The sequence below is a fragment of the Vombatus ursinus genome, unplaced genomic scaffold (assembly GCF_900497805.2).
Source record: "Vombatus ursinus unplaced genomic scaffold, bare-nosed wombat genome assembly UNPS02014786.1, whole genome shotgun sequence".
Lineage (NCBI taxonomy): Eukaryota > Metazoa > Chordata > Mammalia > Diprotodontia > Vombatidae > Vombatus > Vombatus ursinus.
The window spans coordinates 51323932-51351708 of NW_020954564.1; the positions used below are offsets into that span (position 1 = coordinate 51323932).

General features: G+C 40.7%; 1 protein-coding gene across 9 annotated transcripts; it reads right to left on the reverse strand.

Annotated features, from left to right (window-relative positions):
* Positions 1 to 27511, reverse strand: LOC114046915 (zinc finger protein 501-like). Of its 9 annotated transcripts, XM_027867536.1 has the most exons (6): positions 27364 to 27511; positions 26467 to 26526; positions 25004 to 25092; positions 5644 to 5770; positions 5214 to 5309; positions 1 to 1398 (listed from the first exon to the last, which is right to left on the reverse strand). In XM_027867536.1, the coding sequence occupies exons 1-6, from the start codon at positions 27452 to 27454 to the stop codon at positions 179 to 181; spliced, it is 1683 nt and encodes a 560-aa protein (XP_027723337.1). In that variant the 5' UTR covers positions 27455 to 27511; the 3' UTR covers positions 1 to 178. The 9 variants fall into 9 exon arrangements, with proteins under 9 accessions (XP_027723337.1, XP_027723338.1, XP_027723345.1 ...); XM_027867537.1 differs by lacking the exon at positions 26467 to 26526; XM_027867544.1 differs by lacking the exons at positions 25004 to 25092; positions 26467 to 26526 and adding an exon at positions 13533 to 13633 and having other exon boundaries at positions 27364 to 27422.
* Positions 27512 to 27777: the final 266 nt, after the last annotated feature.

Below are 27777 nucleotides of genomic sequence, written 5' to 3' on the forward strand. Positions count from 1 at the left end.
AAACTGGGAAATATACTATGGGAGAAAGATATACAGGGGGGAAAGAGATGAGGAAGAAGCAGCATATTTCTCATTTAAGTACACCAAACAAAATCATAGCTGGAACTATTATGACCATAGGATATTTGAATATGGGTTAAGTCCAAAAGAAACATTTTTATTTACTAAATTCCTAGGATTATTCTCCACTATGAAGTCTCAGATGTCTGACCAGGGCTGAACTGTGCCTAAAAGCATTCCCACATTGAATACATTTGTAAGGTTTCTCTCCTGTATGGATTCTCTGATGTCGAGTAAGATGTACGTGCAGGCTGAAGACTTTTCCACATTCATTACATTCATAAGGTTTCTCACCAGTATGAGTTCTGTAATGCTGGGTAAGGTCTGAACTTCGAATGAAGGCTTTCCCACATTCACTACATTCATAGGGCTTCTCTCCAGTATGAATCCTCTGGTGTTTATTAAGGGATGACCTATCACAAAATGCTTTTCTGCATTCACTACATTCGTACGGTTTCTCTCCAGTATGAATTCTCTGATGCTGAGTTAGATGTGTACTACATCTAAAGGCTTTCCCACATTCAATACATTTATAGGGCTTCTCTCCAGTATGAATTCTTTCATGTTGAGTACGATCTGTACTCTGACTAAAAGTTTTCTCACATTCACTACATTTATAGGGTTTCTCTCCGGTATGAATTCTCTGATGTTGAGTAAGGTGTCCACGCAGTCTAAAGGCTCTCCCACATTCATTGCATTCATATGGTTTTTCCCCAGTGTGAATTCTTTTATGTCGAGTAAGACATATACTTTGGCTGAAAGCTTTTCCACATTCATTACATTTATAAGGTTTCTCTCCAGTATGAATTCTCTGATGTTGTATAAGGAGAGTAGCCTTACTGAAAGCTTTTTCACAGTCATTACATTTATAGGGTTTCTCTCCAGTATGGACTCTCCAATGTTGTGTAAGGAGCGCACCTTTACTGAAAATTTTCCTACATTCAGTACATTCGTAAGACTTCGGTACACAGATTTTCTCATGGCTAATTAGGTCTGAATCACATTCAAAAGTCCTTCCATATATATCATATTCATGATATCTCTCTCCAGTGGGAACACTCTGTTCCATAATAAGAACTGAGTCCAGATTAAACTGATTACATTCAGGGGCTTTCTTCTCAGGTAGGATTTTATTCTGGGCAACTCTTGTTTGTTTTAGATATCTCTCATGTATTTCTTGTGGGGCCCCAAGTTGATCTTCAGATCTGGTTTCATTTGGCTTAGAATGCCATATGCTATCCCTTGGGAATCTTTCCACTGTTACCTTCTGGGATGATTTCTCTTCAGAAATGTCTTGCTTTGCAGTTGACTTCTTGGTTTCTGGTCTGATCTCCCAGTCTGAAAGAAAGAAAGAAAAATCTAACTGTGTACTTGTTGCTTAGGCTGTAAGAAAGGAATGACTAAAGTGAGAAAAGGAGAACAAATATAGTAATAATGAATACAATGCTCTGACAAGTTTCAAATATGGCCCTGGTGTCTGGGGAAAGGATGGAGAAAGAAAGAAAGGGACAGTGATAAGGGGATAACCTTTCCTCCTCTGAGGATCATTCAATCTATATTTATTACCCAATGAAGATTCTGGTAACTATTATCTACCAACCTCCAGGACACTCTCCTTCCTCCCTCAATGAATTCAGTGTCGGGCTCACAGTCTCTCCTCCACAACTCCTACCCTGATACTAGGGGACTTCAACATATATATATTGATACTTCTTCAGGCATTGTAACTTCCCAGTTCTTAAACTTACTAAATTTTCACGATTTTATCCATCACTTCAACTCAGCTACACAGAGATGGTCATACCCTTGACCTTTCCATTACCCACAAGTGTTCTCCTTCCATGCACTCTGAAACTCCTTTATCCGATCATAATCTTTTATTATTATATCTTTCTCTCTGCCTCATGACTCCTAATCCTGTCTTTCATCCTCACTCTGACTTCTAATCCATCTAACCCTCATGTTCTTTCCCAGGTCATCACCTCTGCACAAGTTATACTCTCCTCCCTTACCCATCTTGATCCCTTGGTGAACCAATCCAACTGTATACTATCCTCCTCTTCTTAAGTTCCTTACCCTCTTATCAATCTTTTCCTGCCAAACCCTAGTCTTGGATTACTCCCATTATTCCTCCCTTTGTTCCTATTCATGTGCTGTTGAATAAAAATTAAGAAAATAATGAAATTGTGCTTGACTGGGTCCAATACAAATTTATGTTTTATAATTTGACCTGGGCCCTCAACCCTCACTGCAGCAAGGCAAGCCTTTTAGTATGTCCTTAAATCAATTTACTTCCACTCACTAGAGCAGCTTTCCCAAACCTTTTCATCTTTCCTCAAACCTGATATAGCTTCCCTTGAACTCATCCTATCAGCTGAGAAACTTGCCATGTTTCACTGAAAAAAATAGGCCATTTGTCAAAAGTCTCTCTTATCGGGGCCACTAGATGGCGCAGTGGATAGAGCACTGGCCCTGGAGTCCAGAGTATATGAGTTCAAATCTGTCCTCAGACACTTAACATTTCTTAGCTGTGTGATCCTGGGCAAGTCACTTACCCCAACTGCCTCACCAAAAAAACAAAACAAAACAAAAAAACGCACATAGCAAAACTTCACAATTTTATATGGAATTCTCTTTTGTGTTCTTTGTGTCTTAAAATGTCTGGGAAAAAAAATCTCTCTCATCCTCTTTCATATCATGTCACCAAGTTACCTACCACCACTATCTCCTCCTTCACCCCCATTATACATGAAGAAGTAGCCCTTCCTTTGCCAAGGCGAACCTCTCTTCATTCACTAGTGATCCTATTCCTTCCCTTCACTAGTACTTCCTCTCTATCATCCCCTCTCTCTTACTAATCTTTAATCTTTCTTTGATTACTAGCTATTTTCTTGGTGCCTACAAATAAATCTATCTCCATCCTTAAAAAACTCTGTTGATTTGTCCATCCCCAATAGCTATTGTTCTATATTTCTTCACCCTTTCAAGGCCAAACATCCTTGAAAGGATTTCTATAATAGGTGTCTTTACTTCTTTTCCTCTCACTCTCTTCTTAACTCTGCAGTCTGGCTTCCGATCACACCATACAGATGAAATTGCTCATTCCAATGATCTCTTAATTGCCAAAACTAATGGACTTTTCTCAGTCCTCAGCCTTATTGATCTATCTGCTTGATTTTTAAATCCCTTTATAACCTGGGCCTCTCCTACCTTTCCAGCTTTTTTATACCTTACTCCTTTCCACACACTGTGATCTAGTGACAGCAACCTTCCTGCTGTTCCTTGTACAAGATACCCTATATCCCAACTGTGTGCATTTTCACTATCCTCCATGCCTGGCACTTTTCCTCCTGTCTCTGTCTCCTGGTTTTCCTTGGCTTCCTTCAAGTCTCAGCTAAAATCTCTTTCTTCAAGAAACTTTTCCCAGTCCCCTTTAAGCAAGTGCCTTCCTCTGGGATTCTCTCCAATTTATCCTGTATATATATCTTATTCCTATGTAGTTGTTTGTATGTTTTCTCCCCATTTGGATTTTGAGGTCCTTGAGGACAAACTGTTTTTGCCCTTCTTTGTGTCCCCAGCACTTAGCACAGCACCTGGCACATTGGAAGTATTTAAAAAATGCTTATTGATTATTAATATAGGGACAATCAAAATACATTTTTTGGGGGAAGTGTTTGACCTATGCCACTGGCTTTGTCCCATGGGTGCCTATGAAGCTATTTTTTTATTAATTTATTTTGAATCATCAACAATCACTTCCATAAGTTTTTGAGTTTTAAATTTTTCTCCCCCTCCCTCCCCAGCTTCCTCCCCCAGACAGCATGCAATCTGATATAGGCTATACATTTACATTCATATTAAACATATTTTCACATTAGTGATGTTGTAAGTAAGAATTAGAACCAAAGGGGGAACCACCAGGAAGAGAAAACAAAACACAACAGAAAAAAAAATAGCAAATAGTATGCTTCGATCTACATTCAAACTCCTATGAAGCTATTTTAACCAGGACATTTCTTGCCTGATATATGGCAATCCTTATTTTATAAATGACCACCTATAAACTGTTCTTCTAAGGTGTATTTTAGTATCGTATGGGCCACTATCTTCATGGATCTTGGGAAAGCTGGGAGTATTGGACATCTTTTCTGAAGCATTTTGCCCCTCTTCTTCCTGAAGCCCAAAATGCTAGAGCACAGACACCTGAAGTCTTGTTTAATCAATCAAGGAACCTCTGTGTACCTTAAAAAGAGACCTCATGGAGGCACAAACCCCCAAATGTCCAAGCTTTAAATTCTACCCTGAATGCTGGGGAGGTGTAACCCTGCAAATCATTTACCCGTCTACCTCTGACTTCTAAAGTCTTCATTCCCTTTGATCTCTCTTTCAGCTTTTGGCATTACTGACCTCCACTTTCTAATGGATTCTTTTTCCTCAGGTTCAGGGGCACCACATAATCCTGGTTTTTCTTCTACATCTGTAATCATTTCTACTCTTTCTCATCTTCTCTATCTTGTTGGTGTGGGCATTCCACTCTTTGGCTCTCTTCTCTCCCTATAATCTTTCCCTTGGCAATCTAATCTATTCCCACCACTTTAACTCCTCTTTATGTTCTCACATCTCTATCTCTAGTTCTGATCTCCCTTTTGAGCTCAAGATCCATACTTCCACATGCCCAAAGGACATTCCCATCAGAACCAAAAAATAAACATATCCAAAAACTGAACTCATTATCTCTCTGTCATGCCCCTAAACTGTTCTTCCTAACTTGATTATTTCTGATTTCTCAACTGTTAATGCTCTTCTCCATAACCACTATGTATTAATTTTGTGTTTATTCTGTATAAATATATTCAGACATACCATCTTTCCCAATAGAATATAAGTGCCTTAAAGGTAAAGATTGTATAATTTTGTTTTCTTTGTATTCTCAGAGTTTGAACTCGATGTATTCTAAGATCTCTTTCAACTCTAAGATTACTTCAACATATTAGAGACTCAAATAAGCTCAAGGTATTTGAGGGAGTTTATGCCAAAATGACCTCATTCTTATCCATATGCCTACATGGCTTCAAAGAAAATTACAAAAGCTAAAGACTACAATCCTTTTTGTTCCTTAAAGTGATTCTTCTGCTTGGGTCTTTCTCACTTACCTGGGAAGGCACCTCTTGGGATTTCTCTGTCTATAATCCAAGGCTCCTCTCCTTGCTCCAACTGGGATATCAGATTTGGCTTATAAACTTGATGTCCTGCTCAGAGGGAAAAACAAAGAACTTAGATGTTTGTGCTAGGGGTAAAAATTATTCCTGTATTAGGTTGTTCCTTGGAACTTCTGAAGGATGAGATAATACAGCAATATGGACAGCACAACAAAGCTATCTATTTTATACTCTAAGAAGTAAACTTTCACATGGAAAGAGGGAACAGGAACACCCTGTATTTGTGCCTAAAGTGAATTTAGAATTTCTAATCACTCAGTCCCAAGTCTCTGAACAGATAAATATTTTAGAGTGAGAAGCTTTATACCATTTAATGACTGGGGAAACAAAATAACCTTAAGACACATAGGAAAACCACACTTACCAACTGAGACCAGGTTTCTATAGTTCTCCAGCATTACATCCTTGTACAGATATCTCTGATCAGGGTCCAGTTGCCCCCATTCTTCCTGGGTGAAGTCCACAGCCACATCTTTGAAGGACAATGATTCCTGAAATGCCAAACACACTCATGTTCAGCCTGGCACCATTTATTGACATGGCCTTGGAGAGAGTTGCTAGTGTCAGAAAAAGTGAACAGGACTATAAGTTCTGATAATTTTCAAAGATGTCTACATTCCAAGTAAATCATTTACTGATTTCATACTATGTGGACAGCACCATTCCTGACTAAATAGGAGGTTCAAAATAGGAAAGATACATGGTCAATGTCCTTGATGAGAAAACAGTTTTGTCAGAGAGGAAAGAAGACATGGCATAATTGGAGTATGGTAAAGCGTTAAGTTATGAAAGTATAGAAAGTAAGTGCACATGATCCAGAATAAAAGGGGACCAGGCTAGGTAAAGGAAGCAAGTGAAGACCTCATGGAATTAATAGAACCTTAAAAGTCTGAAAGGATCATGAAGGCTATCTGACAAACCTCCCATCCAATGGATGAATACTTATGCTCTACAATCTCTCTGATCTACTGACCATGTGAAATCATTTAATCTCAGTTTGAAGACATTAAAGAATAACTCCTTCATAAAGCTGCCCAATTCATTTTCATGCACAAGTGTTCAGGTTTTCTTGCTTCTATTGAGGAGCAAACTGCCTCTTTTGAATTCCTACCTACTGTTTCTAATTCTTCCATCTGAAACAAAAAGAATCAATCACATTCATAGTTTATGTTATAGTCATTTCAACTGTTTGAAGGTAGCTGTAATGTCTTTTCTAAATCTTTTTTTCCGGTCCAAACATTCCCAGTTCAGACAGTCATTTCCCATATGACATTTATTTGCTTTCCTTTAAATGTCATATATGTGTGTCCATGGCCTCATCAAAATGTGGCACATAAAATACAATACCCCACTGTAAATATAGTTTGGTAAATCCATAAAAAAGCAGATCTCCCTTGTTCTGTATATTATAGTTCTATTAATGAAGCCTGATGCTGCAACTGCTATTTGGAGGAGGAGGGTAGCAATATCATATTACCTCAAAAAAACTTAATACAATCAGGATAGCCACTTAGGCAATATGATATTGGAGATAATCAATGTACCCACAAAGTGGGGCAGGTATTTATTTTCAGATTGCAGTGGCTATAGTGCCACAAAGTCCTGGTTTGGACCATAACACTATGTATGTATCTTCCTTCAAGGCCTTCCAAGAATCTATATTAGCAGTACTCGCCTTGCTCAAAGAATCTCTGGGGTAGAGCCCAACGAATACTAGCAAGCAAAACTGCCCTACCAATCTTTTGTCATCTAAACATTAAATGAACAGAAGTGGTAGGGGTTATGTAATACAAATGTTCTTATTCATGGAAGTACTTTATCTGAGACTTATATACATACCATCTGAGATCCTATTTTTCTTCATGCTCAAGGAGGGCATTTGTATCCTTTTATTTATTGAGAATTATTGTCTACAACTGTTATTCATTCCACATTTTAGGAAGGGTCCAGGGCTAAAGTTTATACAAAGTTGGACTTTTGTGGGGAAGGTAGGGCATATAACTTTAACTGGATTAGAGCTTCAAACAAGTAGAACACAGTCACACACACACGTGTATATGTATGTGTACATGTGTGTATGTATATGCATGTATGTGTATATATACACATATGAATTATGGGCATTTTGCATGCCAAGAAATGCCATCTAGATTGACCAATGCAACAATGATTTTCTAGCATTTAAAGAATGACATGCTGGCAAGCCTCCTGGCCTTACTCACAGCAACTATATTAGATAAGTAAGACTATGGGTCTACAATATAGACAATATTTATCATAAATATTCTATTGCTTTGGTGTTTATAACATTCAGATATTCAATTTGGCCAATGGGGGAGTTAAACCCACATATCCTCTCTTGCCTTTGGGATTAAAGAATCATAAATTTAGAGCTTGAAGGAACCACAAGGGCTATCTAATCTCCACATTTTATAAATGGAGAAACTGAGGCCCGTAGAAGTTAAGTCACATGCCTAAGGTCACCAAAATAATAAGCATCAGAGAGGGGATTTGAACCCTGGTCCTCTAACTCTGATGTCAGTGCTTTTTCCATTGTACCACTTCGATTGCCTAGGGCCTATCACTGGAGTTCACTCAGCTGACACTGGTGTTCTCCTAATAAGAATATTTTATGATGGCAGGTTAAACTGTTCCAATAAATGACTAAACCACAATGTTTCAAAAGATCATTCATTGAGTCCTGCCATGGCTCCAGGCGAACTTATCCCTGTCAATGTCTGGTGGATCAAAGCTGAATGCATTTCGAGAGACAAGAGAAATGGCATGTAACCTGGCTGCACAGAAATTACTCAGTCAAGGACTGTCTGAGGCAGAGACCATCAACCTATTTAAGAGCACCAACCCTGCAATGCTATACGGGTGGCAGACTGCTTGTTCCATTGGAGCCCATCCTTGTAGCAGATACATTAATACACTGTAGGTGATATACTTCTTGTTTTACCATAAGGGGGTACATATTTTGGGGTCCCTCATAAATGCTATTATCTGTGCCTACAGTATGTGGAGAAAAGCACAAGAAGCTCCATCTTTATTTTTTTGATCATGACATTGCAATACTGCCATGAGGGCCTCAGGGCACAGTCTGATGCTTTATCAGCAGGTCACCTGATGGTCTAAAAGCTTGATCTATCAGCATTCCTAGTGGCTGGAATAGGATCAGGCTGTTATAGGGGTAGATATCAGTGGCAGAAGACCAAAAGGTCCTTGTGAAGACCCTGGATGCTCTTAGCAGACTCAGGATTTTTCCTCATGACTCTAGTATCACAAGGGGCTAGACTTCAAATGGATTTACTACTATTTCAGCCAAATCTGTGATCACACCGAGTTTGTGGTGGTTAATTCTTTCCATTGTGTCACAAGAAACTGTTTGAATCTTCCATCCACTCTACAGAAAGTCTGTAGTTTTTGGAGGATGTGGTTCAGGATACCAGTGCAAATAATATAAAACCAAGAATCATGATTCATAGATAAATTTAGCAGATGCTTACAGAAGAAGGCAAGGCTACAGTTCTTATTTATGATAATATATTGTCTATAAGCTAATGGATAGATGGAAAGAGAATATCAGGACATCCAGAAATTTCTGCAATGTTATATTCTACACAACTGCAACATGTCTGAACATTCTTTACTTTAGGTAGGGTATGACAAGAAAATGTGCTATACTCAGACTCTATTCCTCATCTTTCTTTGGTCAAATGTGTCAAAGAATCATCAAAGAAATGCTCAGGCTAGCTAAGAAAAGCATCAGCAACTTAGTGCTCAAGCAATACATCACTACAGTTAAAGGAATGAAGCAGGAGACTAGTGCAGAACCAAGTTTTAGTCTAGCTGTAACACATATTCACTCTGATTCATTCTCTCTTCAATGCTTACATAGGTCCTCCGTGCCTAGTGTATTGGGCAGATGTTGCTCTACTATTCTCAGCTTAACCAATTTTACCCACCCAGGTTTTAACTTGGTTTGACAAAGCATCCTTTGTAACCCTCTCCAAGTCCTCTTACCCTACTCCCAAACCCCAGAACAAGAAGTTAGAACACTTTTCTGCTTCTACTGTTGCTTCCAGACCACTACTCTGATTTTTATCTTTTGAAGTTCATGACATCTGTTTGCCACTTTTTCTCCCAACCATTTCAAATTCATTTATTGACCTCTAGGCTAGTGTCTAACTTTCTGTGATGACTTCAGTGCCTGATTCAATCTTCTTCTCCACTCCATTGTCTGCCATCATAATCATCAATGACCTCAACAGCCTTTATTGATGACCTTCCCTTGACTAATTCAAGTAGCTGTGCAGAACTAGCTTGTATACAACAACTTCCATCATTATTTACTTCCTCAATTCTAGTGCATGCTGTGTGTGGGCTCCAGAGTAGTACAAGCTATGACCTACACCAAGGGCTGGCAAACTATGGCTCATGGCCAAATCTGGCCTGTTGACTGTTTTTGTATGGCTTACGAGTTAAGAATGAACTTTCATTTTGTCTAAAAATATTTTTACTCTTTAAAAATAAATTTTAAAAAATCTACATTCTGAGCTCACAGGCCATACAAAAACAAGTGGTCCAGATTTGGCTGGTAGATCATAATTTGCTGACCCTTGAGGACCAAAACAAGTATTCTGTGAACTGTTCCCCAGTTATGAAAATGGCACGGGGGTGGAGGAGTGTGAGGGAGGTGGGAGGGTAGGGTATGCGGGGAGGACCTGAGACAAAACACTGAAGCTATACCGCCTTTCTACCTCAATCAGCCACAACCAGTCTTACTATCTCCAATGACTCTTACTATGTGATCTTTTACCACCATATACTGACTGGGTTAATCCAAGATACATCACTTCCCTTCCCTTTATTTGGTTTCCTTAAAAACCTTAAAGATAGTGATGACTCAATTAGTGGCTACATCATTCATCTGTTTGTCAAAGGCTAAGCACTGTTGGGAGTGCCACCTGGTCTGTCTTGTATCTCTGTACCCTTTAATGCCCTTTCCCTTATATATTGACAATATTTATACTCTTAAGATCTATCCAACTTCCTTCTGGGAGAAATGGAGCAACTACATTTCTGGTGTGCTGGAGGTGGAAGTGGGAAATGATAAGTAGCTACAGAGATTCCCCTTTGCTTAGCACACTAGCTAGTTTTTGGTCTGTTATTTCTTGAGAAACCCAAGCAGTGGGTCTGCATAAGAAAAGCCATTCATGACTTGTTTCAGTGCTTTCCTGTCTAACACTCTTTCAACATTTTTCCCTGGTCTCTTGGGGGGTTAAGATGTGCTAAAGTCTGTTTCAATTACTCTATCTTCTTTGTATTAACTAATTAACCAACAATTAAGTGCCTACTATGTGCCAGGCATTGGGATACAAAGACAAAAACAAAACAGTTCCTGCTCTTAAGGATCTTACATTCTACAGAGGGAAACACAGGTACCCATATAAGAAGATGTAAGATATATCCAAAATACACAATTTTGACAGGGAGGGAAGGAAGTTATGCTCAGAGTTTTGCCAAAAACAGTGTCTTTTGGCTCCTGCATTTTCTTCTCTCTGATCGCTTTGCTTTCGGCCAGTACAAGGTGGGTCAGTTTTATCCCATCTTGGAATCTACTATAAGTCTTGGTACCTTACATTTCCTGTTCCCAGGTAAGTGAATTGGATTTATTCTGGCCTTCCTTCTCCCCCAATCAGACCTCAGACTCCTACTTCTGGGACTCTGATTGATAAGCTCTCATCTTATCTAGCCCAGTTCCTAGCCCACTACATACTTCCCAATCATCTCCAAGTCATGCCACTAGTATTTACCCTCTTCTCTCTCATCTCCCTTTTCACATCTATCTCCCCTTTATGTGACATCTTCCTTTACTAGAATAGAAGTTCCTTGAGGGCAGGGACTCTCTAGCTTCTTCGTTTTTGTATACCTAGCATTTAACACAGAGCCAGGCACATAGCACGTGGTTTTTCATTAATTCATTTACTCATGCTGCTATGGCAGAATCATGGGAGTGGTCACAGATTCGCTTTATTCAGTTCAATCTAGGTTTTTAATTTCTAAATAAAGTGAAGGCAAAAAAACAGGGGCCCAAACGTATCCAGCACAATGGTACACAGGGAGCTGAGTCTTGGGTTTATCTTTAATAACTCAGTCCCCATTCTTTACTGATTTTTTAAGTCCTCCTTTTTCTTATCTGGAACCCAGAACTGGCCATACAGCTAGACCAGATGATCAGGGCTCAACATCAGAATCACAGCTAATTCAATTCAAACAACACATGTTAGTCGTCTTTTGTGTATAAGAACTGTACTAGATGCTGGGGTTACAAAGATGAAAAATGGGCATTGCAATGGGGAGCTTACAAGCTAATGAGGATAGTGCTATGACATATACACAAAATAAGTGGAAGGTGAGCAAGTCATTCATCCTCCCTGGACCTCAGTTTCCTCATCTGTGAAATGAAGGAGTTGGATTTTATGATTTCTGAGGTCTCTTCCAGCTCTAGATCTACCATCCTATAAGACAGAACATGATGGAGCATCAAAAATAATCAGACAAAGGTCTCTAAGAAAGTTTTAGGAAAGATCACTTTGTGCTGTGGAGATTAGGGAAGGCTTTACAGAAGAGATGGCATCTAAGGTGCATCTGAAGAAAAGGTTTTCAAAAGGCAGAGATTAGGTGGAGAGTCTATTTAAAGTTTGCAGAATGGTCTACATCGATGCAAAGAGGTGGGAGAGTACAGAATAAGATCAGAAAATACCTGGTCAGAGAAGAAAAATTACACAGTCAGATCTAGGATTAGTAAGATTATGTCTGCAACTGCATGAAGGATGGACTGTCCACAGAATAATCAGAGGCCATTTAATTCACCTGCACCTGAATGAGAATCTCTCCTACCACACTACTGCCAAGGGTTTATCTAGGCTTTACTTGAGGAATTCAGGTGAGAAGGAACACAATGCCTTTCAAGGCTCTCCACTTCTGCAGAGCTCTAATCATCATCAGCAAACACAGGACTGGAACTTGGCTGAGCCTGTACACTGGAGACGAGCATCAGGGACTTGACCTAGACCTAGCAGGTATCCAAATCTACTTGTCACTGTTAGTATAAAGCCCAATACCTGTGAGGGTTTGTATTGGCCATACAGCTAGACCAGGAGATGTGTAAGAGTAAGGAAGAAGACAGTAGGTAAGGTTTCAGAAAATCTTTGAGTGACTCAGCTATGGTAGTCTAGGGTTTTCCCTTTTTTCCTTTGTCAAATTTTGTGTGTGACCCTGACTGCTGTACATCTAGGAGGGCAGTCAGGAGCTCATGTGTTGCATCTTGATTGTACCTGGGGCCTTGAGAAAATAGGAGGGGTTTCTAGAACTAAAGTAACTGGGAGCATAAAGGAGGACCTAGACACTTGGGCAACAAATGTATGAGACAAAAAAATTACTAGTGTTTTAAATGTGGGGAACTAAATCACCTGCTTTAGTACTGTAGGCGGTGCCTAAAGATTAATTTATACAACAAACATTTGTGAAGCACCACTATGTACCAGGGGCTTCTAGAACTTGGGCACACTAGGGACAAGACGACAAAAACAAAACAGACTCAAACCTCAAGAAATTTATATTCTATCGAGGGGTGGGGGGAACACACACACACACACACGTATACACAGAGTATGTAGAAACTATAGATAGAGTTTAGTTGAGACAAAGGAATGGCATTTGATTGTTTTGGTAGCACAAGAACAGGACTCTTGCTGTCACTGTAATAAAAGAAAGACTGTGATCAGAAAGAAACTCTGGTTTAGAATTCTTGCCACCACTGTGATAAGAAGAGGACACTGCCTCCACCATACCAACTGCATAATGTGAGCTTGGGACATAAAATTCAAACTCTAGAAGTTCATTGTCTTTCCTTATGTAGTTGGCAGAAGTACCTAATCAATGAGCCCCTTGGATAAGTTTTATTTCAGCATCTAAAAGTAAGACTGTTTGCAACACCATGAGCCTTGGTCCAATCACGACAGCAGATCAGAGCAGTTGGAAACCAGCATACAGTAGGTGCTCCTGTACTAGAAAATCAAATTAGGTTTGGTTAGACTACATTTATTTATCAGTACAAAGGCCTTGCTGGGTCCTTGATGAGAATTAGTTAGGGCTCTTTATAATTGTGGATGGCTCAATCAAGTAACGTATGAGAAAGGGTTACTGTAGTCTTGGAAAAGTCACTCCGTTTTCCACATCTCTTACCTTAAACCTGCACATCCTCTAGAATTGCCACAATAGCAGAAGCGACCAGCCTCCATTCATGTTGGGTCACAGGAGGAATCTGAGTTAAGGGAGATCCTAGACTAAAAATGACAGAGAGGATACTGGTATTATCTGACAGTGTGGAAAGATTACAGTCTCAAGGACCAGACATGGCAGTAGCTTGAGGACTTACATGTTTTGGTACTAGTCAAACACTTTCACTAAGAGTACCCAGAAAGGCCACAACCTCCTTTCTCTATGAGTGGAGAAGAGGTTGTTAGAGTAGTGAATACGTTAACAAGAAGCCTAAAGTAGAGGAGCTCAGCTGGAGCTGTGCACCAGAGATGAGCATCGTTGGGAAAGTACTAAGCACGGGGCAGCAGAGCTTAATTAGTATCATGGACATCACCCATATCCAATAGGTCTTTCAGCCAGTTTTACATTGTTGTCAGCGTTGGCATACGCTGGTCAGAATGACACCCTTATGAGGGCTTCAGTGTAGAGCCTCAGAGATCTGCTTGGAAGCCAGGACAAAGAGTATAATCCAGAGGGAATGTGAGTGGTGAAGATGTCTTACACACTTGTCTTTATAGTCATGGATCTTTCATAACTGAGATCAAACTTCCAACACTTCGGGAAGGCCTCAGAGCAGCATATATTTTCATGACAGACCAAAAATAAAACCTGACTTTAGTTATGGTCAAGGTTGAGCCCTCCAGTTTTTTTCTTGGCCTGACCAACACAACCCTCATATGTGACAAGGGGAAAGGAGAGAGAATATGTGCCTTTGGGAGTCTTGGGACTGGCTTACCTGCTCCCCCCAAATCCTGACAGAGCTACCCCATGGACCAGTCTATCTGCCACAATGGGTAATTCACTTCAATTATGTGCCAAATGCCTAGCACTGAGGATATGAAGACAAAAATAGTACCTGCCCTTAAAGAGCCTAGATCTCTTGTGGGGGTGTATGGCATCTATGCAGAGAAGTAAAATAAAAGATAATATGAAGAGACAGCAAGCACTAAAAATGAGTGGGGTTTAGGGAAGGCTTCACAGAGGAGCTGGAAGCTGGGCTCAGTCCTGAAGAAAAATAAGAGATGGAGAAGAGGAAGGAAGAAGTTCATTCTAGGCATGGATGGTGGTGGTGATGGTGGTGGTGGTGGTTTCTATTGAGTTGGGCTATGTAATGTTGAGCTTAGGGAATACAATGCAGCAGTTAAGTTAAAACACAGAGTACCTGAATATGAAATGTTGGCAGTTTGGATGCAGACTGTGGAAGGCCATATAGGCTAAGCTGAGGAGCTCATATCAAACCTTAGAGGGGAAAGGGAGTCACCAAAGGATTTTAAGCAGGGGAGTGACGTGGTCAGAATTGTGCTTTAGGAAGGTTAATTGGCAGCTGTATGGAGGATGGTTCAGAGAGGGGAGAAAAGGAAAGAAGCCAATTAGGAGGCCATTTCAGGAGCCCATGAGAGAGGTTATGTAGGTCTGAATTTTAATGTTCTCCATGTGAGTGGAAAGAAGAGTTCAAGGCAAATTATGGAGAATCAACAAGACTTGAGAACTGATTGGATATGGTGAATGAAGGAATAAAAAGTCATGGAAGGCTAAAAGTTGACAGGTGTCATGGAAAGCTAAAAGTTGACAGCATGGGCACCTGAAAACAAGAGTTCCTTCAACAGAAATAGAGGTTTGGAGGAGTGGTGGATTGAAGGGGTAAAATAATGAGCTTCATCTTGGACACACTGAATTTGAGATGCCTACAGAACTATTCAGGAAAAGACAAGGAGTTGTTGGTGGAAGTGGGTTGAAGAAAGAGTTCAAGAAAAAGATTAAGGTTAGATATATAGATTTGAGCATCATCTCTGTAGAGATGGTACCCATAGGAGTAAGTAAGATCTCCAAGAGAGTGCCTACAGAAAGAAAAAAGCCCAAGGTAGAGTCCTAAAAAGCACCACACCAAGGAGGCAGGAGATGAATAATGGTCCAGTAAAGGAGACTAAAAAGAAGCAGTCAGGTAAGCAGGAGAACCAGGAGAGAATGGTGTCCCAGAAAGTTCAAATAAAATGGGGACTGAGAAAAAGCCACTGGGTTTAGCAGTTAAGAGATTTTGGATGACAGACCACTGAGGAAAGAGGTGCCATGAATTCTTGGAAGTCAGTAACTAGATAAGTGCTTGTGACGTATTTCAGGACTGGTATTTTGAGTAGGGTCAGATGGAAAGCACCTGGAGCTGCCAGAGCCATCCTGTGTAGTTAATCCCAAAGAATCCCAGATTCTAGGATAGGTGAAAGCTATTTCCTTAAGTTATGGGGATGAAAGAAGCCAGAATACTTCACTAAGCCAGCTATCCTTACAATAAACTCCCATGGCCAGTGAGGAGGCTGAATTGAACCTGAAGACTTACAGTGGACTACAGGGAGTTGAACAAAATTGTCACAATAATCACTGAGGCCTCTCCTGACTTTTTAGATATGGTGGCCACCCAAGCCCCACAGAAATGGAATAGGATAGTCCAATTTACTAGCTTTTTTCTACTTTTGTGGCTGAGTAGTCAGGAACAGTTTATATTTACCTAGGAATAACTCCAGTGGACCTTCACAATTGTTCCCCACAGCTCCTGCCTGAAGTCTTCCTTTTAGGGTCAGACTGGTGGACAGAGACGTGAAGGAGGCCCCACTTCCTGAGGACAATGACATCCACCACTACATCAATGATGTAACATTGGCCAGACCAGACAAGGCCATGGTGACAGAGGTCCTACTTTGGATGGTGGCTCAAACAAGGGATGAGCTGTGAGAGACCAGCACTAAGAAAATCCAAGGTCCAACCTGCTCAGTCAAGTTTGGGGGAAATACAGTGCATGGGAGAGGCTAGATGAGCCTGGATGCAGTCCAGAACAAGCTACTGACATCTGCTAACACAACAGACATGGACAGTGGGTACAGTGGAGAGAGATTTTAGCAGAGTGAGCAGTATCACAGGCACTGAAGGCAGCAAAGGCCCCAGTAGCAGAAGCAATTTCAAAGGTTCCAGCATTAACAGCAGCAGCGCAGGGCAGCAGAGTAGGGTCACAAGTACTAGGAGCTGATATTATTACTGTCAATGTCCATGAATAGGTAGCAACCTCTACTAGAGACTGTGGCTACCCTAGTCCTAGCCCTGACACCCTATTCTGTTAGCCTACCCTGCCTATGAGTGTCTGACTTCTGCCAATTTATTTTTCCTGGTTTACTAACAGTTCCATCCACTGCAAGAAGTGCATGCACACATGGACCTCAGTAGCCATCAATCAATCCAATAACAAAGGATAACCTGAGGGACAGATGTCTTGTCAAGTCCTCCCAGTGAGCTGAGATAGGGCAACACATGACTGGCATGTGAGAGAGCCTTTAGGAATAGCACAGGTAAGGCATTTGGCTGGACTGATTCCTGGACAATGACCATGGATCTGAAGCCTGGAGGGAACAGGCCTGGTTAATTAAAGGTACTGGAGGAATTTTGCCAGTGTCTTCCACATATGAGGTGATTGTAGGGCATGTTTAGCACCCATCAGAGTCACCAAATGCCCTCTGTTGAACTGAACAATCAGGTCAAGAATGTCAAACAAAAGAATGGCATAGGTCAAGAAGGTAAGTCCATTATCAATCTGGACATATGGGCAATGATGCCAAACTGTGGTGAGTATGGGATTGCATGATCCTTCTAAGGATAAGGCATCAATGTCTGCCCAAAGGGCTTTATCACCATGACCCAAAATACTGGGATTAGATGTCCGGCCTCCCAGAAGTTAGATCCAAGACAAACTGGCATTATCTTAGGAAGGTAGATGGCTTCCTCCAGAGATTTCTTGGATCGGGCTTCCAAGAAGACTTACCTGATAATGACAGGCTGCTTTTGAACATAATTCTGGTTCACAACTGGACTTTTCTTACTCCATCCCTGGAATAGAGTAGCAAGGCTCTCAAGATCCTTTCTCCCCCACTGCTTAAGGGGCTTCATACACCCTGAAGAAATGGCTGTAATTAACAGCTTTCTTTTCCCCTGTGATGTTTTGACAATTCCTCAGAAAGGCTTGTCTCTCCAACGCAGTTGGTGGAAGTGGATAAAGCACTGGGTCTGGAGTCAGGAAGACCTGAGATCAAATCTAGCCTCAGACACTTATTAGCTGTATGATTCTGGGCAAGTCACTTAATGTCTGCCTGCCTCAGTTTCCTCAACTGTAAAATGGGGATAAACACAGCACCTCTTCACAGGATTGTTGTGAGGATCAAATGAGATAATATTTGTAAAGTGCTTAGCACAGTGTCTGGCACATGACAGGTACCTAACAAATGCTTATTTCCCTTCCTTCTTCTTCTGTTCAAAAATTAGAATTGTTGGGAAATATCTTTTTTTTTTTTTTTGCTTTTTTTTTGGTGAGGCAATGGGGGTTAAGTGACTTGCCCAGGGTCACACAGCTAGTAAGGGTCAAGTGTCTGAGGTTGGATTTGAACTTAGGTCCTCCTGATTCCAAGGCTGGAGCTCTATCTACTGTGCCACCTAGCTGCCCCTGAAAGTATCTTGTTTTTTAATGGCATGGGGAAGATAAAGCTGTCTCTACATAATTATTATGAATGTGGAATAATTATAATGAACCTGGAAGAAGAGGGTTCCCTTAGCTGATTAGCTAACAATTCTGAATTCCTGGATGCAGGTGATAGAAAGTCCTTGACCAGCTCTCAGGGTAGAAAGGGAAGCCCCTCAGCAGAGGTCTCTAAAGTTGTAAAGATTTGGTGTCACCTCTCTTCCTAGGGATGGGGACGTATTGTCTGTTTGGCTTGAGAACAATAAATGGGTGGTGTTACAGGACAAGTCGTGGTGCTGACTCTGGCACCAGGACAGGCTACATGCAAGAGGGTGATGATTTCTTAGCTACTTCCCTACATGGACCCTGACCCATGATGAGGATCAGTGATTGGGACTGTCATCATCTATGCTGTGACCCTGATGATATTAGTGCTAGTCTTGCTCATATTCACTACTTTACCCGGTGTGAACTGCAGAGATCTGGCATCATTCATCATATGGCCCAGATCATCAAGATCTTTCTGAATGGGGTAAATATAGCCTCAGATTTCTGATCTTTGTTTTCTTCCATATTTGGTCACTTATATTACTTGGCTTTTTTTTTTAATTTTTATTTTACCAACCAATCTCCAATGCTGCCTACACCAAGCTTCTTATGACAGAAGTTACTGCTATATAGTAGTGGCCCTCAAGCCAATTAAGTGGTGGAAGGTCTAGGAGACCTTTGGCATCTTGCCACAAAAGGCAGGGTATAGTTAGAATAATATCAATGATGATCCCTGCTACACAGGCTGGGCTAGTTTTCACCTAAAACACAGGGAAACCATCCTCCAGGATTTACTAGTTCAGATGAGCAGGCCTCCAGATGGTCACTCAGCTTCTAGTCATCTAAACCCGGTCCAGGAGAAGTTGGTGCCTCTCAGACTTAACAGACATCACACTTCTCTGACCAGGGGCTACATCTATCAGAACCAATGCTGTATCCTTGCTGAATATCCTTCCCATTCTATTGTTAAGTAATCTTCCTTTCTGTTAAATGTTAGATGGTCTACAAGTATTTCACTTGTTAATGACACTAAGGGTTCCAAAGCACAAAAGGAGGACAGAGGACAGAGAGAGTAAAACTAGGAAATGGTAGGATTGAATTGGATGGGGAATACTGGAAAAGGTAGCAGGAAGATGCTCACCCTTGGGAATGATTCTGAATCATTGGAATTCAGGGAGCTGAAAGTATAAATTTGCCATTGATAGGTACCAAGTGGTTAGGGCCTCTACTTTTCTGGATCCTATGATGATGGCATGTTGTGCTCATAAGGTATTCCTAGGAACTGGGTTCTTAAGAGAAAGCATGATAGCATACAGAAGCAATTAATGATGGAGTAAATTATGGACCACTTAGCTACCCTTGATGAAGTTAAGTCACTAGGCCTAGATAAACAACCTTCCCAGGTTACAAAGGAAATGACAGATGGAACAATTGAGGGATAGTGAGTGAACTCTGAAAGAGAGGTAAGGTGCCAAAAGAGTACATAAGCAAAAATACTGTGTAGCTTTTCAAAAAAGGGAAGAAAACAGAGTCTGCCACCTCAGCCCAGGGAGCCTGAATTTAACTCCTGACAAAATTCCAGTACATTATTAAAGGGATAGTTGTAAATATTTAGAAAAGAAAACAGTGACTATAAAAAGTCAGTATGGTATAATTTAATCAAGAATAAATCATTTCAAACTAATCAAATTTCCTTTTGTAATTGTGTTCCTAAACTGGTAGATTAAGGGGATGCTATAGATTTAGTTTCCCTAGATTTCAACAAAGCATTTGACAAACTCTATTCATGTAGACAAGATAGAGAGCTACAGGCTATATAACAGTATAATTAGGTGGACTCAAAAGGGCTTGAATGGTTGGACCCAAAGCTTATTCATGAATGGGTTCATGTCAACTTGGAAAGTCTCTAGTGAAGTATCCCAGGGATTTGTCCTTAACCCTGTTCTATTTACCTTTTTGCCTCAGTGACTTATAAGGAGTCACAGAATGTTGTTGTTTAGTCATTTTCAATCCTTTCTGACTCTTTGTGACTCCTTTTGGGGTTTTCTTGGTAAGGGTACTGGAGTGGTTTACCATTTCCTTTTTGACTCATTTTATGGATGAGGAAACTGAGGCAAACAGGGTTAAGTGACTTGCCCTGGGTCACACAGTTAGTAACTATCTGAGTTCCAAATTGAACCTAGGTCTACCTGACTCCAGATCTAGCACCTTATCCACTGGGTGACCTAGCATGCTTCTTAAATTTGCATATGGGGCAGCAAGGTGGCACAGTGGATAGAGCACCAGTCCAAAGGCAGGAGGACCTGAGTTCAAATCTGGCCTCAGACACTTGTCACTTACTAGTGGTGTGACCCTGGGCAAGTCACTTAATCCCAGTGCCTAGCCAAAAAACAAACAAACAAACAAAAATAAATAAATTTGCATACGACACAAAACCTGGAAGAATAGCTAACAGGCTACATGATAAAATCAGGCTCCAAAAAGATCTCAACAAACTTGAATATTAGGCAAAATCTAATGTGATAAAATTTAACAGGGATCAGTATAAAGTCTGATACTTGTGTTAAAAAAGTCAACTTCACAATTACAAGATATGAGAGGCATGGCATGATAATAGCTTTGTGTGAAAAATACCTTTGGAATTTAAAGGACTATAAGCTCAATATGAATCAACAGTGAGACACAGTACCAAAAAAGGTAATGAATGTGATCTTAAGTTGCATTGAAATGTGTCCTCCCCAGGACTAGGCAGATGACATTTCTGCTGTCCTCTGCTCTGGCCAGAACACATCTGGAATACTTTATTCAATTCTGGACAACACATAAGAGGAAGGGCCACTATTAAACTGGAAATTGTTCAGAGAAGAGCAAACAGTATGGTGGAGGTCCTCAAGATTTTGCTATACAGATAGTTCTTGCTTTACGTAAGTGGACCATTCTGTAGACTTCTACATAAATTGATCTTTTTGTAATGCAAATTTGCCTGCAGATGCAGGGAAGGGAGGACAGAGAAGGGAAAGCAGGAGGAAGAATATGGCCCAGGCCAGACACATGGGGGCCTGGGTGGAATTAAGAACACATGGGGAACAGATACGTGAGGCCTGGACATGGACAAAGAAAGGAGAGGGACAGATATGCGGTACCCAAGCATAGACGGATGGCAGATAGAAACCCAGTCTGGACAGTTAGACAAATGGGTGTAGTGGAGCAAAGGTTTCCTCTCTCAGGGTGCAAGTCTCAAGCAAAGCCCACAATCCACAGCCGTGACCTCCCTGAGAGTTTGTTCTCCTGCTTTCACTTGGAGGTTTTTTTTTTTTTAACTTTTTTTGGTGGGGAGGTGAATGGGAGGCTGTGGAGCCCAAGGCAAAGGGGCAGGACCAGAGAGAGCATGCAATACTATACAGTAAATTACATAAATTTTTTTTAGAACATAGATTTCTTTCAGAATTTGAAAACCAAAGGATTCAATGTGAGCATGATAGCTGTCTTCATATATTTATAGAGCTGCTATGTATAAAGACACTTATTTTTCTTGTGTCTAGAGGTCATAACCAGGAACAACAGGTGGAAGCTGCAAAAATGTAAGAAAAACCTTACTAAGAATTGAAAAGCCCCAAAGTGGAATGTTAGGGGATAACAGGATCCCTTTTACTAAAGGTTTTTCAAGAAAGGCTGGATGACCATTTTTGAGGGATCTGTAAAGGAGATTCTTGTTAGATTAGATGAATATCTAAAGCCCATTCAAAAGTCTACATATCTAGCCACTATTTTCTTATGAGCCCAGGACTATATCACCAACTATTTGCTTAGACATCCCCACCTGGATGTCCATTAAGTATCTCAAAGTCGATTTGTACAAAAGTGAACTCATTTCCTTTCCTCTAAACCTACCCTTACTTCACCCTAACTTCCTAATTTCTTCAAAAGGCACCACTATTCTTTTAATCACCTAGATTCAGAACCTTCAACTCTTCACTCTCTCTCCTTCCCATATCCAAAGTTATTTAACTCCACAATTCCTTTTCTTCCTTTACTACCCCCTTCGCAAACACACTACTTACAAATGTCAAATACATATGCAAAAACAAATTTTTAATGCCTAATGCTCTGGAGATGTCATCCTTCATTCAAGAATCTTCAGTGGCTAACTACTAGGATAAACTAGAAAATTCTCTGAACTTTAAAGCCCTTCAAAATCTGACCCCAGCCTATATTTTCAGATTTATTTCATATTATTCTCCTTCATAGACTCTATGTTCCAGCCGGACTGATTTACTCACAGGTCTCCAAATATTATACCATTGCTCACCTTCACGCCTTTGTAAACTTCTCCATTCCTAGAATGCTTTTTCCCTCACCACTCTTGGAATCCCAAACTCCTTTAAAGGCTAAGTCCATATGCCATCTCCTATGTGAGGCCTTTCCTGAACCATCCTCCCTCCCCCTAATTGTTAGTACTCTTCCTCACAACAAAATAACTTTTATTTTACTTTGCACATAATTTGTACTTAGCATTGTATATATGATCCTCTCCCTCTCTTCCCCTTAGACCATAAGCTCCTGAGGTTACGAGTTGTTCCATTTTGTCTTTGCATCTCTAGAATCTAGCATAAGGCCTTTACATTGTAGGTACTTAATAAATTTGTACTGAATTAAACTGAACTATGACAGATGAAGCAGGGGTCCATTATTAGGACCCCTGCCCTGGCTTCCCCTTCCCTCCCCTGACTTCACCATCTGGACAACTGATAGTGCCTTCCCCTCCAATGTTAATTTGTCTATGTTTTATATTTATATATACACACATATATATATATGTATCTCCCATGATGGAAAGTAAGCCCTTGAAGGCAGAGTCTATTTAAGTTTTGTCTTTGTATCTCCATGCCTAGCATTTAATATTTGTTGACTCACTGTATGTATGCTAGATATAATTTTTAATAATTGCCTCTTTTGAACACAGGATCACAGAGTTAGAGCTGGAAGGGGCCTTAGTGGTCACTGAGGTCAACTTTCACATTTTACAAATAAGAAAGCTGCTGCTCAGATAGGTTAAATGTCTTAGCCAAGGTCACACAGGTAGGCTAGGATTTGAACCCAAGTCTTTTGATGCAAATTCAGTGCCTGTTCTACTGCATTATTCTCAAATGTAACAAAACCTGGTTATTCTAATATTTATTGTTGAATGCCTACAGGCCAGTGTTTCCTACAACTAATTTAGCTATGCAACATGTTTATGTTTGAAATATATTACTGAACTGTAGGTACTGGTCTAGAGTTTTGTGAATATGGAATACTCCCAGCACAAAAGGGGATAGGAGACATTTTGGAGCAGAGAGTAAATTAAGATTGTTTTTATGCAAAATGATTACAAGAATGTGATACTTTCATATAATTCTATTATCCTATGTCCAAAAAAAATGACTATAGGAATCTCTATTAATTCTTTGGTTTTAAATTCATTGCAAATGATTGCAAAAGATTTTCATTGTCTTAATTCTGAACACTATTTTCATAAGGTGTAATTCATGTAATATAAACCACTGAGCAGCTTCACTGGGCTGTCTTGGAAAATACAATGAACTGTGAACCTTGCTTTCTCCTAAAGACCTAAGAAACTTGTTCCTCTTAGTGCTATGTGATTATCAAATAATGACAAATGTGAAAGCTGTCCTTTGACAGATAATCCTATTGGGTAAGTACCATGGCATTTGATTTACTGTGAACAAAAAAGCCATAAAAGCATCTATTGTATATTTAACCTCCCAAGGAAGAAATTATCCAGCTATTATTTTATTTTATTTTATTTTATCATTGTCAAGAAAAGCATAAACTGGCAGTTTCAAAGAAAATAACAATCAACTCTAAACTCATGCTTAAGGAACTGGTGCCTCCAGGGCCATTCTACTGGGCAATGAACTGCTACAGGGTCCCAAGAAGAAACACAGCACATCAAATTTTTTTTTGGGGGGTGGTGGTGATTTTTTTTTTTTGTGAAAACCTCACATGTGCTATGTTTAGATTACTGTTTATGTACTTTCAACAGTCATGTTCATCTTTACTACCAAAATCATCATTCTGCCAGTTGTCCAAAAGGCCTGGAGTCAACTTTGACTCTCTCCCATCTTTTATCTCTTCTACTGAACCAATTACCTTTTTTTCTTCAAATGTGTCAAAATAGCTCCCCCTATCCAGTGCTTTTCTCTATCAAGAACAATTCCAAACTCCTCAGGCTGGCATTCAAGGTCCTCCACAATATGACCCTCCATTACAGAGCCAATCTATTTCTCACTATTTCCATAATGTACCTTTCACTGAAGTCTCCTCAGTGATTCTTAGAGATGGATGATACTTCAACTCTACTCCTTTGCTTGTAATACCCTCTGCCATTCTCTATAACTATCCAAATCTTATCCATTAAAGTCAGTTCCAATCTGACTTCTTTCAGAAAGTCTTTTCATCTTACTTTTTTTTGAATCATAGACCTATCTTTATTACTTAACTTTTTCAGCTATGTTAAAAATAAAAATTTTACCTGATGTTTGTGTCTTTCCAATGAGCTTTAAAGGACAAAGATTGTGCTTTCTATTTCTTTTGTTTTGTTTACAGGTTCAAACTCAGTTCTAAGAACACAGTACAACTGAATAATCTGCTAAATAGTTTGACATTAGGCAGAGGAGGAGAAAGTCATCAGACAAACTGGGAAGACTTCCAGTCTATTGGGGTCAAGCAACTGGGGCTCAAGTGTCTTAATAAGACTTGGTTAGGCAGAAAAGCTTGAGGACAAAGGAAAGAAAAATTTCCACTCTTTGAGACTAGAAATAAAGCATTTCAGGAGAGAGAAAACCCAACTGACCGGGGATCTGGCTGTCAGAAGTACAGAATTCATCTTCTCCTGCTCAGTGCTCTCTTGCTGGGGAAAGGCAAAGTCTTGAGAAGACAGACCTGGGGAAGAGAAAGAAGCCATGAGAGACCTCCTCCTATCTTGTGGTTCTCTTATAGGCTAGAAATCCTCACAGAAAAGTTGGTGTAATGCTACACCCTCACTCACCAAACACTTTGTGAAAGAATAGTAAAGTGAAGTGAAGTCCAGAAACTACTCCATCTCCATCCTGAATCAAGAAGAAGGACTACTGACATTGCTGTCTGGGTCCTACACTCTTTTTGGTGCTATTAAGCTGTAGGTGTTGCATCTATTACTTATGGTTCCAATGAAAGATCACTCCCAAAGATGACCTGATCACTCAAGGTACAATTCTGAAAATTATGATTAATGTGAGACCCACTCTATGAATGGCATCGATGAAAGCCAAAGCATTCTGTTGCATACCTTACTATCTGTACTCACAATCTTAAATTTCCCATTCTTTCCTGACCAGCTTTTAGGAGTGGGATTAAGTTACGGGTTCAGTAGAATATACCACCTTCAATTCCTTTCCAGAAACATGCCTTGGAGAAAGCAGAGTGAGAGTGCAGTGCTAGGTCCACTTCCACCCCAACAATGGATATAGACAATCTGCCTAGTAAAGGTGTACTAAGCAAATTTTCTAAGGGGAAAAGTAATTCCAGGTAAGAAAAAAATTAATATTTTCCACAGGGGTAAGGCTCTGGCAATCAGTTCCAGATGCAATTTCTTTCCTGGACCATTCATATCCCCTTCTTCTCTGTAAGGCTCACCTTTCTCCCCAAGCATCTATATCAATCCTTCAAAGTCACCCACTCCTCAATGTGTTCTCAATGTTCCAATGTCACTTCAGTCCTGTTTTACCCAGATGGGATGGTCAGGAATTGTTCTGGCAACAGCCACAGCAGGACATGCACGTTCTTCCAGGTTATGTTCTAATACTATGGCCAAAAATTTCAGGTTAGTGGTCTCTCCACTTGGGATAGAATCCAGTGCCCCAGGGCCTGAAAGCTCAGAGGCAAGGTCATTTCACTTTGGTGCTGAGATCTCAGTAGAGAACCCTATTTCTGGTGCCCAGGGCTGTCCACCTGTAGAATCTCTGGAGGACTGATATGAACATAGAGAAGATGGAGTCAGCAAAAGGGACCTAGCAGACCTGGTAATAGGTTGAAACCTAAAGTGCAGAAAGTAGAGAGAACTATGCAAATAGGTATATGATGAATCATAATTTTGTTCTTTAGCAAACTAGCAAGGGACACCTACTATGATTAAACCTTTGTACAAGTTGCTATAGAGAATACAAAAAAGAATAAAACAAGTTCTCTGACCTTCAGGAACTAAAGATCTAGTATAATGATGTTGTCCAGTATATGATGCTAAAGGGTCAAAGTCAAGAGCTCTTGAAATCAACTCACAGTCACTTAGATAGACACAGGTGAATAGGATTCTTCTCTGACACATATCCTGGCTCCCCACTGCACAAAAATAAATAAATAAACAGCTTAACTCTGGCATTAGAGGTCCTTTACAAACTAGCTTCATTAGAACTTTCCAGCTGTAATTCATATGACATCCCACTGGAACGGGAATGACACACTACATTTCAACAATACCAATCCGTTTCTTAGACTGCCCTTTCCTTTCCTGAGCATTTACTAATACTATAATCAAAATCTAGAATCCTATCCCCCAACTCTGCCGACTGAAACTCCTCTTTTTCTTCAAGGCCCTGCAGGAGTGCTGTCCCAGAGTCACCCCCACATCCAGGTGGAAGTAATCTCTCCTTCCTCAAATTTAACGTGGCATTTAGCCACTGCACCTATCAAATAATCCTTCAGGTAAACGCTCCGTGGATACATGTCTTTTCTTCCCCATAAAATTATATGATATGAGGAGGGAGAGAGGCCTACATCTGATGGGGGATCTTTGTACCCACAATGTCTATCACGGTGACATAACACAGAGTGGATGATGGATAGTTAGTGCTGACAGGAAACCGAGGGAATCTTAACTCCTTGACACAAATGTAACCCAAACACACGAGAGCTCTTGTCTCTCTATGTGTAACACACACACACACACACACACACACACACACACACACACACACACTCACCAACCCTCCCGCTCCCCCCTCTCCCTCTCCCCCCCCCGCCTTCTCCTCAGTCCTTAAGCCCGCCCCTTGGCCCGCCCCTCTCAGGGGAGGGAATGGCCCCGATTGCATGCTCGGCGCCAGGCCCCTGGTCTCCTCCCGGACCCGCCCAGTTCGGGTTCAGGGTGCCGCGAGGAACTGGGCCCGGGTCACTAAATACCTGGAATTGGGTCCGGGGCCTGGCCTGACCTCAGATAAAGAACTGGTTCGAGGCCAAAGAACCAATCATGGCGTCGAGGCTGCGCGCGCATTCTTCATGCCGCCTTAGAAGGGAGGGGGGAGACGAGCCTGCGCCTTGGGAGCCTCAGGACTACCAACACCCAGAATGCACCGCTTCCGTTTTCCGGTGGTTTCCTGCGCAAAAGGTCTTGCGGGTTGTCCCCACCAAGTCCTTTTCCTCCTCAGCACCTGGGATACCGGTCCAATCTGTCTACCGAGAGCACTTGGATACCAAAAAACTAAACCCTGCCGGTAGTGAGCAATCTTTCGACAGTCATAGGTCGTGGTCTTTGAAATTCCTTATCTCTTTACTATCACTTATCACCGCATGTTTCCCTTGACAGTGGCTACAGCC

Coding starts and splice junctions, on each gene's coding strand:
- LOC114046915 (XM_027867536.1), bottom strand. CDS start 27,454: ATGCGCGCGCAGCCTCGACGCCATGATTGGTTCTTTGGCCTCGAACCA. Junction 5,771..25,003: donor TTCTGACAGCCAGATCCCCG/GTCAGTTGGGTT, acceptor TTGGCATTTCAG/GAATCATTGTCCTTCAAAGA. Junction 1,399..5,213: donor CCCAAGAGGTGCCTTCCCAG/GTAAGTGAGAAA, acceptor TCTTTCTTTCAG/ACTGGGAGATCAGACCAGAA.